Source organism: Thunnus thynnus, chromosome 17, assembly GCF_963924715.1.
Source record: "Thunnus thynnus chromosome 17, fThuThy2.1, whole genome shotgun sequence".
NCBI classification, from domain to species: Eukaryota; Metazoa; Chordata; class Actinopteri; order Scombriformes; family Scombridae; genus Thunnus; species Thunnus thynnus.
In genome coordinates this window covers 21,985,584-22,002,015 of record NC_089533.1, presented here as the reverse complement: position 1 = coordinate 22,002,015, position 16,432 = coordinate 21,985,584, and the positions used below count along the sequence as shown (strand labels likewise).

Sequence of the window (16,432 nt, the reverse complement as noted above, 5' to 3'; positions counted from 1 at the left end):
TGGCTGCTCGTAAACCAGTGTCACCTCATTTTCAGAATTCTTACAACACGACAGTGTATCAAATCAAAGGTGTAGACGGCAAACAGAGCCTGTTACTCTTATCTCTTAGGGTGCGAGAGGGCCACTAAAGCTACAGTTTAGTGCGTCAAAATATTACTAACGTGTTTAAAATTTCAAATTAAATTAATACACAAATTAAAAGAGTCTGTAATAAAGATGTAAAGAACAGACCGAAGATTTAACACACTATAGTACGTTAACATCAAGTTTATCATAGCAGAATTAAATGAATTAATCACAGATATTATAATCTGACTAACAGATCTGTTAAAGGATAATGTGGTATTAATATATTTCTAATTATCAACAAATCCCATGAAAAGTCAACAATGAACTGACCTTGTTAATAAGTATTGTTTGTGTATCAGTTGCCTTATATATCTTATTCCTCTGTGCCACAGAGTTCAATTTTTTTGTCCAAAACCTATTAAAAACTAATACATGAGTCACATTGTTGCACTGGGTGACATGCTCCTTACAATTCAATGAACCTGGGCACCTGGGTAGTTTATTCTAAGCACCAAATTAGTCTGAAAATAATTCCTCATAAACACACTTTTTACTCCTGTTTGCTAATAACTACAGCGCTCAGATCAATCAGTCAAACTATTACTATAATCTGTGTTTTTCATCATAACTAGTTAAATGCTCACCGTAACTTTTACAGTATTAACAATATTTTTATGACCTGTTGTTTCATTATCAATCCATCCTCTTCACAAGTCCTCCACATACACACTGTGGTCCTATTGCCGGTCCTAAATCTTCCTGTTTTATCACTCTGTGATTGAACTGTCTGTAATTTAATTGTCTTTCTCATACTGTTTTATGCTCTTTGCATCTCTGCCGATAAGAGGAGTTAAAAAATACATCATTCAGATACAAGTACAGATGCAAAATAGTTCAAACGAGGTTGCTCCTTGTTGTCTGTCACATACAGCATGTGTTAAAAACATTTGCCATCTCTCTCCGCTCACAAAAACAGATTTAGATGATGACCACCATATTGTGGGCTGTTCCGTTTCCCTTAACAAACTCACCATTTACACAAATAAACCACTTTACTGTGATTCTGACACACAAAACAAACAACACATTTGGACCCGCGCTCAACATTTCCAACCAAAGCTTCTGTCTTTCCAGTACATCATCACTCAGCTTCCTATCTGGCAGCCACCTTATAGGGTTGTAAACCTCTTAAACAAACACACACATATGACGTTTTTAATAGCACGGTTGGCTAAGGGAACACAGTCATTTAGTCCCATTACAATTTCTTGTGAAGAGGCTTTTCCGTCTCAGCACACCCTGGCACATTATCAGGCAGAGGAAGCGGCGATCTGTTAAAAGGAACAAGACTCTGTTTTATTGTCTCACGGTGGCTGTTTAATAGCAACTGAATGTTGTTAAGAGTGGCTGGTATTGTTAGGCTGAGAAAATGGGTCTAACACAGCACTTTCCCCTCCGCATGAAAGTAGATAAGAGGGTTGTTTTAATGGAGGCCTTCAACTCAGCTCAAACAGGTGGATGAGCATGTAGGCCACACACACACACACAAACACTGGAAGAGGGCTCAGAAGAACACATTATAAACACAACCTGGAATAATTATCCCTTACAAAATATCTTGTCTTTGTGATGAATCTTACGTCTCACCTCCTCGACCCAAGAAACCACAGATACTAAATATGCCAGGCTGAGAAAAGTATACAAAATGATGCGCACAGTGTGACATGTGGAATTTATTATGTATTGTCACAGTGCTGCCATAAAACAATGAATTTGTGTTTCTATGTGAAACAAACATCTGGAACAAGCAGAATGAGCATTGCTTTATTGGCAAACATAAAAAAACAGTCCATCCTCCATTTATTCTGATGCCTTAATATTTTCTTTTCAAATGTTCGATTCCTACACATACTGAAAGTATTTTGATGTTTACATTCACCGTCACTGAAAATATACAGAGAAAAAACAGGTTTATTTGAACTGCGTATTAACTGTCTGAAAATAGTCCCTACTAAGTCCACTATTTACTCCTGTGTGAGAAACATTTGCTAAAAACAACAGCGCCCAGCTGTTTCCGGAAATTACTGAGCCTTTTTTTTTAAATGAAAGTATACATTTGAGAGCTGGTTTTTTTTTTAAAGATTTACACCCTCTGTAGAAGATGAGATGCCACAGACAGATGAGGGAAGACAGCACTGAGACATTAACACATTGTTGGTTTTGGTCTTTTCATGGGATTTGTTAACAATAACAAAAAAACAGACAAATGCCAGCGTTATCCTTTAAATAAAGGTTAAAGCTATAAGACCCCGACTGCTGGGATTGGAGAAAACATTGAGGATTGAGGTCAATGCAGATAAGAAAGTATGTTGATTTCAGAAGCTAATGATTAGTCCGTTTATGATTAGTCAATAATTGTCCTCTGCTGCCTTCTCCCTCATTCAATTTGACCATATCAATTGGCAGCTTACTAATAAATCTGGAACAAAAATGACTGACTGACCTTGATGACACCGAATGGTTTGGCTTTGGCCACATTGAAGAGAACTACACATCTCATACGTAACTACTCAAAGCTGATCGAAACACCCATACACACACACAAGTACCCTACATATGCCAAGATACGTAACACATACGTCACGTAGAAGACCAAAAGGGGTCATACTACTTTGTGCTCTGACATTTATCATTTATTTTGAACCTAAGGTCCACACAGTGGTGATTTATGATTGCTTAGAATTGCAGAAAAGATAAAACATACAAGTGCTTTATGGTGCCAGTATTAAGCCAGTCTCTTGTTACAAAACAGCCCCAGTTATTCCTACAAACTGTTTCATATGTTCTCATTTAACAAAACAATTTGGTTTTATCCAGTTTTATAAATGTTTTAAAACAAGTGAGGTTTAGTGAGGTCAGTAGTGCATGTTTATATAAGAAATTTTTATTTCAATTTCCCACATGATGGAACCAGTGGTGTAAAGAAACTAAGTACATTTACTCAAGTACTGTACAATTTTGAGGTACTTGTGCTTTACTTGAGTATTTCCACTTGATGCTACTTTATACTTCTACTCCACTACATTTATTTAACAGCTTTGGTTACTTTTCAGATGAAGATTTGACACAATGGATAATATAACAAGCTTTTAACAGACAACACATTGTTAAAGAAGAAACCAGTGGTTTCCAACCTTTTTGGATTTTGACGTCTTACAAAAAGCAGTGTGTAGTCGGGGTCACATTTCAGATGTCAATGCGTCATTAACAGCTTCATGGTTTCATTTCAATAAAGAGAAAAAGTCCAAAAACTGAAAGCAGATTTGTGTATCAGAACTTTGTTTTTTCTTCTTTCCTCTCCCATTAATCATCTCACGACCCCTCAGATTTATCTGGTGACCCTTTGGATGGGCCCGACCCCTAGGTTGGGAACCACTAGACAAAACTAGCCAACTGTATATAAAGTAGTTCAAATTAGCTCCACCTCCAGCAGCTACAACAGTAACATGCTGCTTACACACTGATGCTTCAGTATTAATAATCTAATGATGTCATATATAATAATATATCAGTTATTGCAGAACAAGTATTTTTACATTAATACTTTGAGTACATTTTGCAGCTAATCCTTATCTACTTTTACTTAAGTAGGATTTTACATGCAGGACTTTTACTTGTAATGGAGTATTTCTACATTGTTGTATTGGTACGTTTACTTAAGTAAAGGATCTGATTACTTCTCCCACTACTGGGTGGAACATGTAAGATAAACGTGTTTATTTGCAGGCTGCAGGCTGTTTGCTGTTTGAGAGCCCTGCCTTACTTCAACACACATTAACACTTAAATCAATACAGAGTGAGTGACGTTCGACTTCATGTACATTTGGTGAGAAATGCGGTGACAGTGTTTAACTGAGTTCTGCACTGAGACAAGAGACTCATTATTCACTGTGTCTTGCACGTGTGTAATACCTGCTTTGTTTTGGTCACAGCAGTGATTTGGTCAATTCCTTCTATCATCCCTATAATCTCATTATATTTCCACAACTTGTTCACTAACCTGAGGGAGTCTGTCAAAAACTGTTAAATTTGAGTGAGCAGCACAACAGCACTCCTGAGTGGTACTATCGCTCTCAGATTCTGCCCTCTTGTGGATGTTTTGGCTCAGTGGAGACGACATGCTGCAGAGAAGACTTTCCTTTCCTCAATGGAAATGTTTGGTTAACATATTTTCATCCAGATCACATCACTATTAAACTGTCCAGTTTCAAAATCATTGATCAAATGGTCTTTAGTTCTAACTTGAACATAAACCTTTTCTCTTTGGTCATGTTGAAGGGTGACATACTGTATAGAGTGTTCTGGATGGCAAGCATGGTATTGGTACCATATTCTCAATGATACTAATAAAATAACATGGTTGATTTGATTTGTTAACTTGAGACAGTTGTTTCTTGACAAATTCATTACAGTTGACACTGTGTATGTCAGACAGTGAAATGAAATGCACTGCAGACAGTATTTATAACAGTTTGTTGTCTTTTATGTGAAACACGATGTGCTTAAAAATGTGACAATACAGTGCAATCTGATGTAATGTAACCTAAACTGAGGTCATATAATCTAATCTAATCCAACCTAACCTAATTTAATTTGATTTAATATAGAGCTATTTAATGTAATGTAAAATATTTTTGATATTATCTAAATAATCTAAATATAGATTATGTAATGTGATGTTTTATAATCTAATCTAAAATATTCTAATCTAGTGTAACCTAACCTAACCTAACCTAATCTAATCTAATCTAACCTAACCTGACCTAATCTTATCTAATCTAACCTAATCTAGTGTAATCTAGTCTAACCTAACCTAACCTAACCTAACCTAATCTACTCTAATCTATCTTGATCTAATCTAATCTAGTGTAATTCAATCTAACCTAACCTAACCTGACCTAATCTTATCTAATCTAACCTAATCTAGTGTAATCTAGTCTAACCTAACCTAACCTAATCTACTCTAATCTATCTTGATCTAATCTAATCTAGTGTAATCTAGTCTAACCTAACCTGACCTAATCTACTCTAATCTAGCTTGATCTAATCTAATCTAAACATTTTAATCTAACCTAATCTAATTTAATATAATCTAATTAGATAATGTAATATAATATACAGACCAGAGCAGAGGCATAATCTAGGATGTGACAAATACAGTATTAGAATGTGCGATTACAGTAGAACAGAAATCGCTGCCAATAGTATGAAAGTGTTGTCATACGTTTCCATAAAGTGAGGAGATTATCTAAAGTAAGTCCGAAATATATTTTACGTTCAGTATATATACGATAAAAGAACTGAATCAAACATTCCTGTTGATGAACTCTTCAACATCAGGTGAGAGCAGCTCTGATTGCCTTCCTTAATTTAGCTTCATCATTGACCCTTCTGGCAAAGACTTCGTGGTAACCTAATAAAGATGGAGATAATTAAGTCTCCACTGGATACAAGACTGTAAAGTTTGAGAAGACTGTAACGAAAACAAAAGGATTATTGTAATTGATAATTTGGTCTGTAATTGAGTAACTATAATAAACTCAAACTTGCAGTCAAATGCAATTTCAAGGCATATTTTGCAAAATTCCTACTTAATGTTGCACAAATATATCTGTGTACAATACACAATACACTCTTTTGTACTCTACTATTTTATTTTTATTTTAATTTATTTTATTTTATCTCTTATGCATGTTGCCCCCTGCTGTAATGTTGCTCCCTGTCATTGTTAAATAGTGGGTAACGGTATTACTCTACTCTAATAAACAGTGTTTATACCTCAACATCCTCGTCTTCCATTCAGCGCTACATCCATCACTTCAACTCTTCCTCACATGTAGGTGAAAGGTCAACCGTTGATTGACATGTAGCGCGAACCGCCCCGCCCACCCTATGACGTCACGGCCCACACACGGCTGTGATTGGATGTCGGGTGAGTGACAGTGTTACGAAAAGAAACCCAACACGTCCAGCATGCGGTGTTTGTTGAGGTGTGAGCTGAAGCTGAACCGAACCCATCAAGAAGGACTGTGCACCTAAAGGAGAAGAAGAAGAAGAAGAAAAAGAAGAAGAAGAAGTGGCTGTCAGCTCACATAAGAGGACTGACTGGACTTCCTCTAATTTCATTTATTTATTTATTTATTTCAACTAACCGCGGTTCGTTTGTTCCCTCATGTGAAGGTGTATTTGTGTGTGTGCGCGTGTGTGTGTGTGTGTGTGTGTGCGGGTTGGACGTGTTAACACTGAGAAGTGCAGTGTTATTACACAAGAAAAAAAAAACTCAAAAAAAGAGAAGAAGAAATGGATCGAGCAAACGGCTTCTCGTCGGACCGAAACATCCTCTGCCTGTTTGACGTGGACGGCACTCTGACACCACCGAGAGAGGTGAGCTCACGTCTGATCAATAAACCAACAAGGTGTTCGATTATCGATTATTACAAGCTTTCGTAACAGCTCCTCTGCAGCTCCAGGTTCATCAGCCTCTATCATTTGTTTTGAGTGATTTTCACGGTGGGAGACGGTTTCTGAAAGCACACTGTGTCCTCTAGACCTCACATGATCCCTCATATCGTGTTTTAATTTTTTTAGATTTGATATCAACTTTTTTACAATCCAAGCCAATAATTTCTGTTTCTTCATTGTTGTTTTGTCATTGGGTTTATCTTGAGTTCATCTTGGGTAAATGATTTATGTGTATGTGTGTGTGTGTGTGTGTGTGTGTGTATGTGCGCGTCTGCGTCCAGATATTGCATAATACAGTCTCCCTTGCGTGCAACTCAGGCGTTTTTCTTCCATACATATGTTACAAAACTGGAGAACAGTTCCAAAATTGGATACCACAAAGGCACTTTCTGCAGCCATGTCCATTGTTCTCTGTTATTTCTGTGTAATGATTAGATAACAACACAATGTAACACACAGATTTGTCTTCCAAATGATGGTGCATGTGTGTGTATGTTAAGGTCTGTGTGTCTGTGCGAGAGAGAAAGCTCTTCCAGTTTACACAAAGTGACGACGTGCCTTGCATTTTTTCTGTAATCTGCAGAAAATTGACCCACAGCTGGATGAGTTCTTCCAGACTCTGCGGAGGAAAGTGAAGATCGGCATCGTGGGAGGGTCGGACTACTCCAAAATAGCAGAGCAGCTCGGGGAGGGGGATGATGGTGAGTCACAGACAGCTTAAATACTGTACATCACACCACATGACCTGATACTTTTTTACTTGAACTTCTGCTTAATTGGGCAGCCCACAGAGAGTTGAGCGGAGAGGATGGGCCTTGGGAATAATTTAGGATTATAGGCCATGAGACAGCCTCAAATTTAGTGTCATGATTATCAGTTGTGCAGCTAAAGAAAAGATAACACAAGACTAGAGGTTAGTTCAGCTTGATCTTGATTGTCTTCTGCAGCAATTAAAAAAGCTGGGTTTATAATTGCCTCATGATGACCAACTGTTGCATTTTAACTCATCATTTCTTTAAATGATTTCACGACAGTACAGGGAGTGCCGTTGTGGGAGACACAGTTCACAAAGTGAACACACTGAACTTAGTCACCTGCGCTCTTGCTTATGTCTGAGCTCACGTGACAACTCCAGTGGTTCAGTTTTGTGTACTTTATTAACCGATGGCTCTCAAACCTGCCGCTAAAACACACTGACCCTCATACTGCAGCTCCAACAGCCTCCCAGCTGAGTTGACACATGACTGCATGAAGGAAAGCTGTTTATCAGTAAATATTTGGCGACAAATGGAACACAGACATATTGTGCCAAGAGGGAGCCGTGCGGTTTCATAACCAGCCCAAGTGTGCTAAAGGTGAATCTTTCCGTACTTCACGATGCACACAATCACAGCTGATGTTGGCCTGTCAAAAAACCTTCTAAAATGATACTTTACATGGGTTGAAAATGTAATGAAAAGCTGCTCATGTTGTTATAACATCATATTTTTACAATATTTTTTTACTGATGATGAAAAAAGTGAAGAGTCAGTTTTATGATATCATCAGTTAAATGTGTTAAACCCTTTATGAACTAATCACTTAACAGTTTATTCCAAAAACAGGTTTAGTTACATTTTGAACCCAGTTATCATAAATCATGAAGTTCTCACACAATCTAGCAGTTTATTCAAGCCTTAAACTTGCAGGATTGCACTATTTCCCAGGTGACTTCTGTGTTATTGAAGCGATCAAAGCAGCGCTACAGTTTGACTGTCGAGTGTTGTTGACAGAGGACACAACAGCCAAAGTGAGTGGGAAGGTCAGACAGATTAAACTTTTCCAGGCAGTGTTACGTACACAGTGATCTGTAACCAGGTAAATATAGCAGGCTGATCTCCTCTTCCATAATTGGAGGAACAATCACTGTTCATTTAGCTGAGTGTGTAGATTTGAGAGAACCAGATGAGCACTTTTAGCCACATTTCACCTGTCTTTTGTCTTGCAGTGATACACAAGTTTGACTATGTGTTTGCTGAGAACGGGACTGTGCAGTACAAAGATGGGAAACTACTCTCAAAACATGTAAGTGAACGCACACATCATCATGCTCTGTCATGGTATCCAGGATGTTATCTGTCTCAGAAACAATACGTGGGACTGCATGATACTACATATACGCTTAACATGGTCCCCCTATAGAGGTGATAATCTGATAAAATTATAGAGCAGCACATGTTTGAAATCACTATACAGTCCAGTAAGTGCTTCATGTTGTAAGATACATAGTTCATGTTATACAGTATGTGATGAAGAGTATGTTTGCCAGCAAAGAAACAAGACAACTGAGATCATTAAGAACATATCGGTATTATTGCATTTTCATCCTGGCAGGCCATTCAAAACCAGATTGGGGAGGAGCTGCTGCAGGACCTGATCAACTTCTGCCTCAGCTACATGGGACTCATCAAGCTGCCAAAGAAAAGGTGAGACACCGACCAAAATCACAGGAAAGTTACACCAACAGTTACTTAAACACTCAGGCAGACACACGGACACACCTTTGACCTGCATTCCTGGTATGCAGGAATGCCACATCTCTTTATTTATCAGCACCGACATTTTAAAGCAGGACAAAACACAGGATTTGTGACCTCTGTGTGTGAAAAAAACTACAACACAATGTCTTCTCCATATGTGGGGCAAGGCTCTAAATTAATGTCAAACCAAATGCAGGTTTCTGTCTCTGTTAAGTCTTTTTAATAGGTAACATGTCCTTTAACCATACATCCCTCCTTGCCTGCAGGGGAACGTTCATCGAGTTCAGGAACGGGATGCTCAACATTTCCCCCATTGGCCGGAGCTGCACACTGGAGGAGCGAATCGAATTCTCAGAAATTGACAAGGTAAAGTTTTTCATCATTAGTGCATTATTAGTAACCAATTGGCATGCGTGGTGTAAATGGGAATTTTCATCCGAATTCAACAAAACATCTGCAGTGTTCAATGAAGAGGTGACCTACTTACGTGCAAACATTCAACCCTGTGACTAGGTGGTTAGATAATGATGCAATCTGTATCAGTAGATCAGGACTTTCTGTATGAGAGGATCTGCCATTTTGCCTCCATTGCAATGAAATGTAACCCCACTAGAACCTTATTAAAATGCACAGCATCCAAATTCAGCAGCTTAACAAACTGTATGTTTTTACACATCAGGCACTGAGAGTCCTGGTGGACCGCCTCCCCGTTTCTGTGTCTGTCTGTTTCATGAAATGAGCTCAATGAAGCAGAGAGACGTCAAACAATGTTGAGCTTTCAGGGCAGTTAAACAGGCTCTCCATTGATGGTTCACAGAGCCGGGCAACATGAAGGAAACAGACAGCTACAGAGGAGGAGAGGTTTAACCCTTCAGCTACATGCTAACATTTATACAGCTGAATCCTCAGCTATGTTCACACTGAAATGTGATATGAACATGACATGGAAACAGGGCAGATGCTAGTCATAATCAAGGGTAGTCACAGCCAGAGCGCTAAATGAGTCTTGTTTGCTCAGCAACAATGTTGGCAAGCTGAGTCTGACTGTGTTGTCACTTTCCCCACAGAGAGAGAAGATCAGGGAGAAATTTGTTGCTGCCCTGAAAGAGGAGTTTGCTGGGAAAGGACTACGGTTCACTAGAGGTGAGAGAGTCCAAAGCTTTTGAGACAAACTTCACGTTTGGCAGAGCCTTTGTCAAGCTCCACTGAGTGATGATCATTTCACTTTGGCCTAAAACTTCTCAGCAGTATTTATCTGTGTCTTAAAAACTGCTGTTGTTTTTAAGTGACCACAAGGTAAAAAAAATCCAAATAACATTTTAGCTTCTCTTTAGTATGAACCAGGTACCAAAATGAGCTTGATTTATGTGTTGCGTGAGGGAGAGAAATCACTTTTGAACCAAAACATTCATGATTTTTGTACTCACAAAAAACACTGCATCCTGTAATTTTCTACAAAGTAGCAAATGAATCAACTCCTAATCTGCAGGAAGCAGAACCAGCTGCATTAAATGTAAGAAAAGAAGAAAAAAGAGCCTGTGTGCATTTGTCAGTTGTGTTTGGACATTTCATTATAGAAAGTATAGTTTTAACACCGTGCTGAATAATAGCAGTCACACTAAGAAACAGCATCTTTGGTTTTATTCTCGGAGCTTGTTGATTCAGGAAGAAAAACTGCTCTGTTTACAGCAGTGTAGCTCAATGACAAACCAGTCTCACAGCATATCTGTCTGCTGTTTCTTATCTCTGTTTGATAAAAGACCCCCTACCCTCACACCTCTGATGTGTTGAGGACCTTGTGCTGGACATTGGAGCCTTCAGTTATCTATTACACATACACTATTCCCTCTCTCCCTCCTGCAGCACGGCAGCAATAAGGAAAATCAGTGCTTTATGTTTGCTTACGTGCTTGGCAAGGTGTTGGCCTCTGCTGATGATGCGTGAAGCAATCACAGTTCAGACAAACAAACAAAGCAGACAAGCTTGATTTTCTTCATGACTCACCCTGTTAAATTTTTCTGCCAGCTCTACTGTTCTCAATGAATAATTCATCATTTTCTGCTCATGATCGTTTCCTTACAGCAGGTGTGATTTTTTTTTCCAGATGATGGATATTCTTTACACATACTCAGGTTGCCAAGGTGGAGAGCAGTTGTGTGTTTTTTGCGACACCAGTGCTCAGTGCAGAGATTTTACAGTTTACTCTGTTTACTCTGGCACCGAGGAAATGGGCTGATAGGTCCAGAGGATGTACGGAGTTTGAGATTTATTTGTGTACCCTCCTCAGTGTGTATCTGTTTCAGCATGGCTGCCCTTGTTAGCTGACACTGCTGATCTCTGCATAGGTGGCAGGGTATAAACCCGACACTCTTCTTCTATCTAATCTGCACAGTATGTACAGAACTTAAAGGACACTCATTTTTCATGACATGATGATCTGAGGTAAAAGCTATTCGCTGTAATGATTTTTTCCTTATTACATGATAAAGATCACACAGGGGAGTTGATGTGGATACAAAGAAGCAAACCATTTGAGACACGTTGTGCGTGTTTGCATGCATACATATCCTGTCTTATATCTGTATCAGGAGAATTTTCATTTCCCACACATTTTTCCATGGTGACTATCATGTTTCATCAGATTTGTCATCAGTATTTTCTCTATTTCTCTGAAACATTTGTATTATTGCACCCTTTTGTATTGCGTACATCTATGTGTTGTCATCTGCCCAGCACGTCTACTTTGTTTTTGCTCGGGAATAAAAAATGCAGGCTGTGAGATGGGCAGATAATAGATGTGGTTGAGCCACTGAGATGTTTATGGTCTGAGGTTGAAGGTGTTTGGTAAGGAGGCGTGTGGAGGGTGTGTGAGTGAAACAGCCTGCTGATTGGCTGGATGCTGCTCAGCTGGTGCCTTTGTTACTGGCTCTTTAAATCCTCCAGCTGAGAGACAAGACATTTAAGGTGGAAAGTGGGGGAAGGGCAAGAATGAATTGAAAAGAAATTGCTGCAGAGAACTTGGCAGCCACATTTCACCATTCAAAGGTCACTGCGGTCATTTAGACTAGCAGCTGAGCAACAACAGTGTTTTTTCTTTGACTTTTAAAGTGAAAAAACAGTTTGTAGTAAAAAAAAAAATATAAGCTGTAATGAAAACCATCTGGGTTTTGTAAATGCAAGATTTTGCAAAACACACATTGCAATAATCACCGACCAGAGTTGCACCCATAACCACACTAATTACATTTATCTTTAGACTCCTCAATATAGAAAATGCAAAACAACACACGGGGTTAGGTGATACCTATCTCTAAATGTGTTTCTCTGTAAACACGTTCTCTCAACTGTCGGAACAAAACAGGTCTGTCCCTGCATAGATAAAAAGCTAAAGGCCTCCATCAGTCACAGAGTGTAAATAATATTTGTTCTGCAGAGCTGAGCGCAGCTATGTGAGGTGTTGAATGTAAATACAGGTGGAAGAGTGCAAAAGGGAAAGTACTGAGCAGCATATTGAATGTACTGGTTAATAAGTATTGTACTGTAAACGCAGCATGAACTCTTTTGTCATGAACATGAAAAATTTAGCAAATATGTGGATGATATCAGAACATTTCATTGTCCTCTTTAAAATAATCTGTCCATGAAATACACATTGCATGAGTGTATATGCTTAAAGCACTGTTAATTTAGTTTTTGTCTTCTTGAGGACAGCACAACAAGCTATAAATACATCACTGACATATTATCCCTCTTATGAGTGGGTCCCTGTTTGTCTTGTGCACACATACAATGATACATGTGTATGTGTGTGGGTAACACCCAATGTAAACATGTTTGTTTACAAGAAAACTCCTCAGGGTACCTTTAAGATACCCTGAGGTACCCTGTTTACACATCGAGCAGAGATGGAAAAACATTAGTATTTAATTGGAGTTGTGTTTCTGACCACCCGACCATCAGTTTAGCTTCTTTGTTGAGAGCAGCTGCTGCTGGATTATGAAAGCAGTGAGACTGAACCATACAGTAAATGTGCACTAAAACAATGACCTGAAAGACAATAAAATGCTCTGTATAGCTGAAAAGAACTGCAGAGTCAGGTGATAATTCTCTGTGGGTTTGTCACCACATGCGTCACCTTTCGCTTTATGCGTACTAATTTAGTTGATTATTAACATAAAAATATCGATAAGAGCAGCTCCAAGATGACGATGTTGATAACTGTTAATCATCATCATCTTTTTTTAGGTGGTCTCATCAGCTTCGACATTTTCCCAGAGGGCTGGGACAAGAGACTGTGTCTAGAGCTGCTGGAGAGTGAAGGCCTGGACGCCATTTACTTCTTTGGCAACGAGACCTCAGATGTAAGTTCAGCTGCAAGTTGTAATGTTTTGGGAAATCTGGATGCAGTGCTATGATAGAAACTTTGATATGTGCTGTATATAGATCCATTAAAGTGGATACAGATACTGACACTGTTTATCTATTACATGGATGGCAGTATGTGGACACCCAGACATTTCACTCATATGTGATTATTGAATATCCCATTAAAAACCACAGGCATTAATCTGCTGCTATACAAGCCTTCAATACTCTGGGCAGGTTTTCCACCAGGTTTTTGGAACCTGACAGCAGGAATTCGCTGCCATTCAGCCACACAGAGCATAAGTGGGGTTGGGTAATTATGCTGGGTGATAAGGTCTGGCTCACAGTCATCGTTAAGGAATTAGATGGAGTTAAAGTCCAGCCAGTCAAACTCTTTCATTCCAAACTCAGAAAAGCACTTCTTTATATGGTTTCCTGGTAGCCACAAAGTTGGAAGTAGGCTACAAGCAACTGCAGCATTAAAATCTCCCTTAATTGAAGCTGAAGGGTCTTGCAGTTTCAACTTCACTATTTTTGGACAGATGGCATTCAGTGCCACGCTGGAAGTCACTGAACTTTTCAGTACAACCCATGCTACTGCAATGTTTGTCCACATACTTTTAGAAGCATGGTAATTTTTTAAAAGGCCATCTTATGGAATTCAACAAATTTTCTCATTCAAATTTTCAAAAAAATCTGAACAGAAAAACAGTCATACTTCTGTTGCCATATAGCTAAATGACTTCACCACAGAGTTTTCCCTGTGAGCATCACAGATGATACAGATGTGGACAGAAACAGCTGTAATGTGTTGCTGTAAACATGACTACAGCGGACAGACTCCTATGAAGCCATGCCTTCAGTGCTGAGTCAGATAAAAACAGAGGCCATCGACTGTTTGTCCAGGTTTAGGGGTTAAAGTTCAAAGTTCATGTTTGTACAACAAGGAGAGCCTCGGCTGAAAGAATGTTGATCAATGTGAAAACGAACTGAAGCAGGATGCAGTAATCTGCCATGTGTATTGGTTTATCATTTCCATGATTCTCTTTGTAGGGAGGAAACGACTATGAAATTTTCAACGACCCACGGACAATCGGCTTCACGGTCTACTCTCCAGAGGACACGGCCAGGCTCTGTCGGGAGCTTTTCTTTGACGCTCCACCACACGAGTCCTGATGTCCTAGACTGCCCGCACCACTACCCCCAATCCCTTTTTTACCCACAAAACCCTCTGAACTCAAGCCTATGTGTCCCTGCTGGAAAAGATAACCAGCACCTCAAGCCCAGGCTGTTTATGAACTGCTGAAAGGTACCACTACTGATTTTTTTCATGTTATTAATATGATAAAGAACTGACAGAAACAGGGTTCTTTGATTAAATATTTACAATAAATCCCTCGGCTTTTATTAAAAAAAAAAGGGACAGTAACTGAGGAAGTGTTACATGTTGATATATGTTCAAGTGTTTGCCTACAGCTGAGATTCCAGTACTGTACCAGAGGATGTGTTTGACTGCAGTGTTACACCACTGCAATGTGTAGCATGTAACATGAAATTAACCAAAACGCTTAGCGAGACTATAAAACATTCTGCAGTGTTTAATACTCCAGATAATGTATAGAATGATGTACCTGCTTCTGTTTTGCACTAATGTCAGTATAATTTTATACCGATACTTGGTATCGTTTTGTTGAACACTATGAAAGATGTGATGAGAGTGATATTGGAACAGGTGAAGAAGTTTTTGCTTATTGTTTTGTGAGATTTATGAAAATGAGATTTGAAGCATTAAAGAAAATGTGAGAGAAACTGTGTCTTTCCTCCTCCAGGACATATGAATCATTCCAGGTATTTTAATGTCTCTACAGCGCTCTGAACTGGATGTGATTTATTGATGGTTTACTGTGGGATCTCCTGAATGTCAAATGTCTGTTTTAAACTCACAAAGCTGCTGGAAGTGAAAGTAGAATCTTGCTGGTTTTACTTGTTTTACAGCCCTGAAATAAACAAGAACATGAATAATGTGCTGAGGTGAGGATTTACCCAATTTATATTTAAAACAGAACATTACTGACTCAATTAATTCATCTTAACCAGTGAATTAAGCTACTGTGACCAAGTCACTCTACAAACTTTTACCAGTTGATATGACAACTTTTTATGTAAAATATTTTTACAAGCTGTTTTATTCCCTGCATGCTGAATACTGGGTGACCATATGTATTGATGCTTATCGCTTCATTCCTTTTTGCTCATTCATGCTGTTTTCAAAGCTGTTTAAAGGGGTTTTTTTTAACAACATATGCTAAAACCGCCACTTTTGATTTTCCCAAAACAAGTTTATGTCTTATCCTATTGTCATGATTCAGAAAAATAATGACTCCTTGAGAGATCGTCATTGTAAAAATGAGGCTTTTGATAAGTCAGAAACATCTGTAAACAAACTGTAAACACTCAACCTCAAAGGCTAAAAAGGATAATGTTGATAAGACGTAGATGCACAGAAAGTTAGCCTGTATAGTACAATGTGTCCCCGATGCTAACTGTATGATTGGTCCAGTTGTTTTTCAGTCTTGTATGGATAAAAATGTAATTTTGTGTCAATTCATTGTAATAAATCTTTTTTGATATTGTTTCACTGATCTCAGCTGCCAGGTGTCTTTCTTTACCTTGTTTGACCAAACTAGGCTTTTGTCCAAGAAATGTTTATTTAGATGTGAAGCACCTCATGCAGCTGGTTCGTGCTGTAACTCACTCACAAACTCAACATGTAGCAGTCTGCAGATCACACAATGTGTCTTTTTTAATACTACCACTCGGAGTCACCAGAAATTTCTAATCCTACCTACACAGGTGCTTCACAAATTAAACACAATTAAACTGGTTATTGGCTGTTAAATACTACTTTTCTTGGTCTCTGCAGCCTGTTAGTTTTTTATTTGAGCAACCAAAATCTG

At 38.7% G+C, this 16,432-nt stretch overlaps 1 protein-coding gene across 1 annotated transcript; it reads left to right on the top strand.

The window, feature by feature from the left end:
- Positions 1 to 6,095: 6,095 nt before the first annotated feature.
- LOC137201366 (phosphomannomutase 1) lies at positions 6,096 to 16,117 on the top strand. The gene is made up of 8 exons (XM_067616385.1): positions 6,096 to 6,513; positions 7,175 to 7,292; positions 8,579 to 8,655; positions 8,965 to 9,056; positions 9,377 to 9,476; positions 10,178 to 10,253; positions 13,356 to 13,471; positions 14,529 to 16,117. Exons 1-8 carry the CDS (start codon positions 6,430 to 6,432, stop codon positions 14,649 to 14,651), a joined length of 786 nt encoding a protein of 261 aa, XP_067472486.1. The 5' UTR covers positions 6,096 to 6,429; the 3' UTR covers positions 14,652 to 16,117.
- The last annotated feature ends 315 nt before the right edge of the window (positions 16,118 to 16,432 follow it).

Bases quoted from the DNA above. Each gene is read 5' to 3' on its own strand.
- LOC137201366 (XM_067616385.1), top strand. From the start codon at position 6,430: ATGGATCGAGCAAACGGCTTCTCGTCGGACCGAAACATCCTCTGCCTG. The intron at 7,293-8,578 runs GTGAGTCACAGA...TTTGTCTTGCAG, and splicing joins GCTCGGGGAGGGGGATGATG to TGATACACAAGTTTGACTAT. The intron at 9,057-9,376 runs GTGAGACACCGA...CCTTGCCTGCAG, and splicing joins ATCAAGCTGCCAAAGAAAAG to GGGAACGTTCATCGAGTTCA.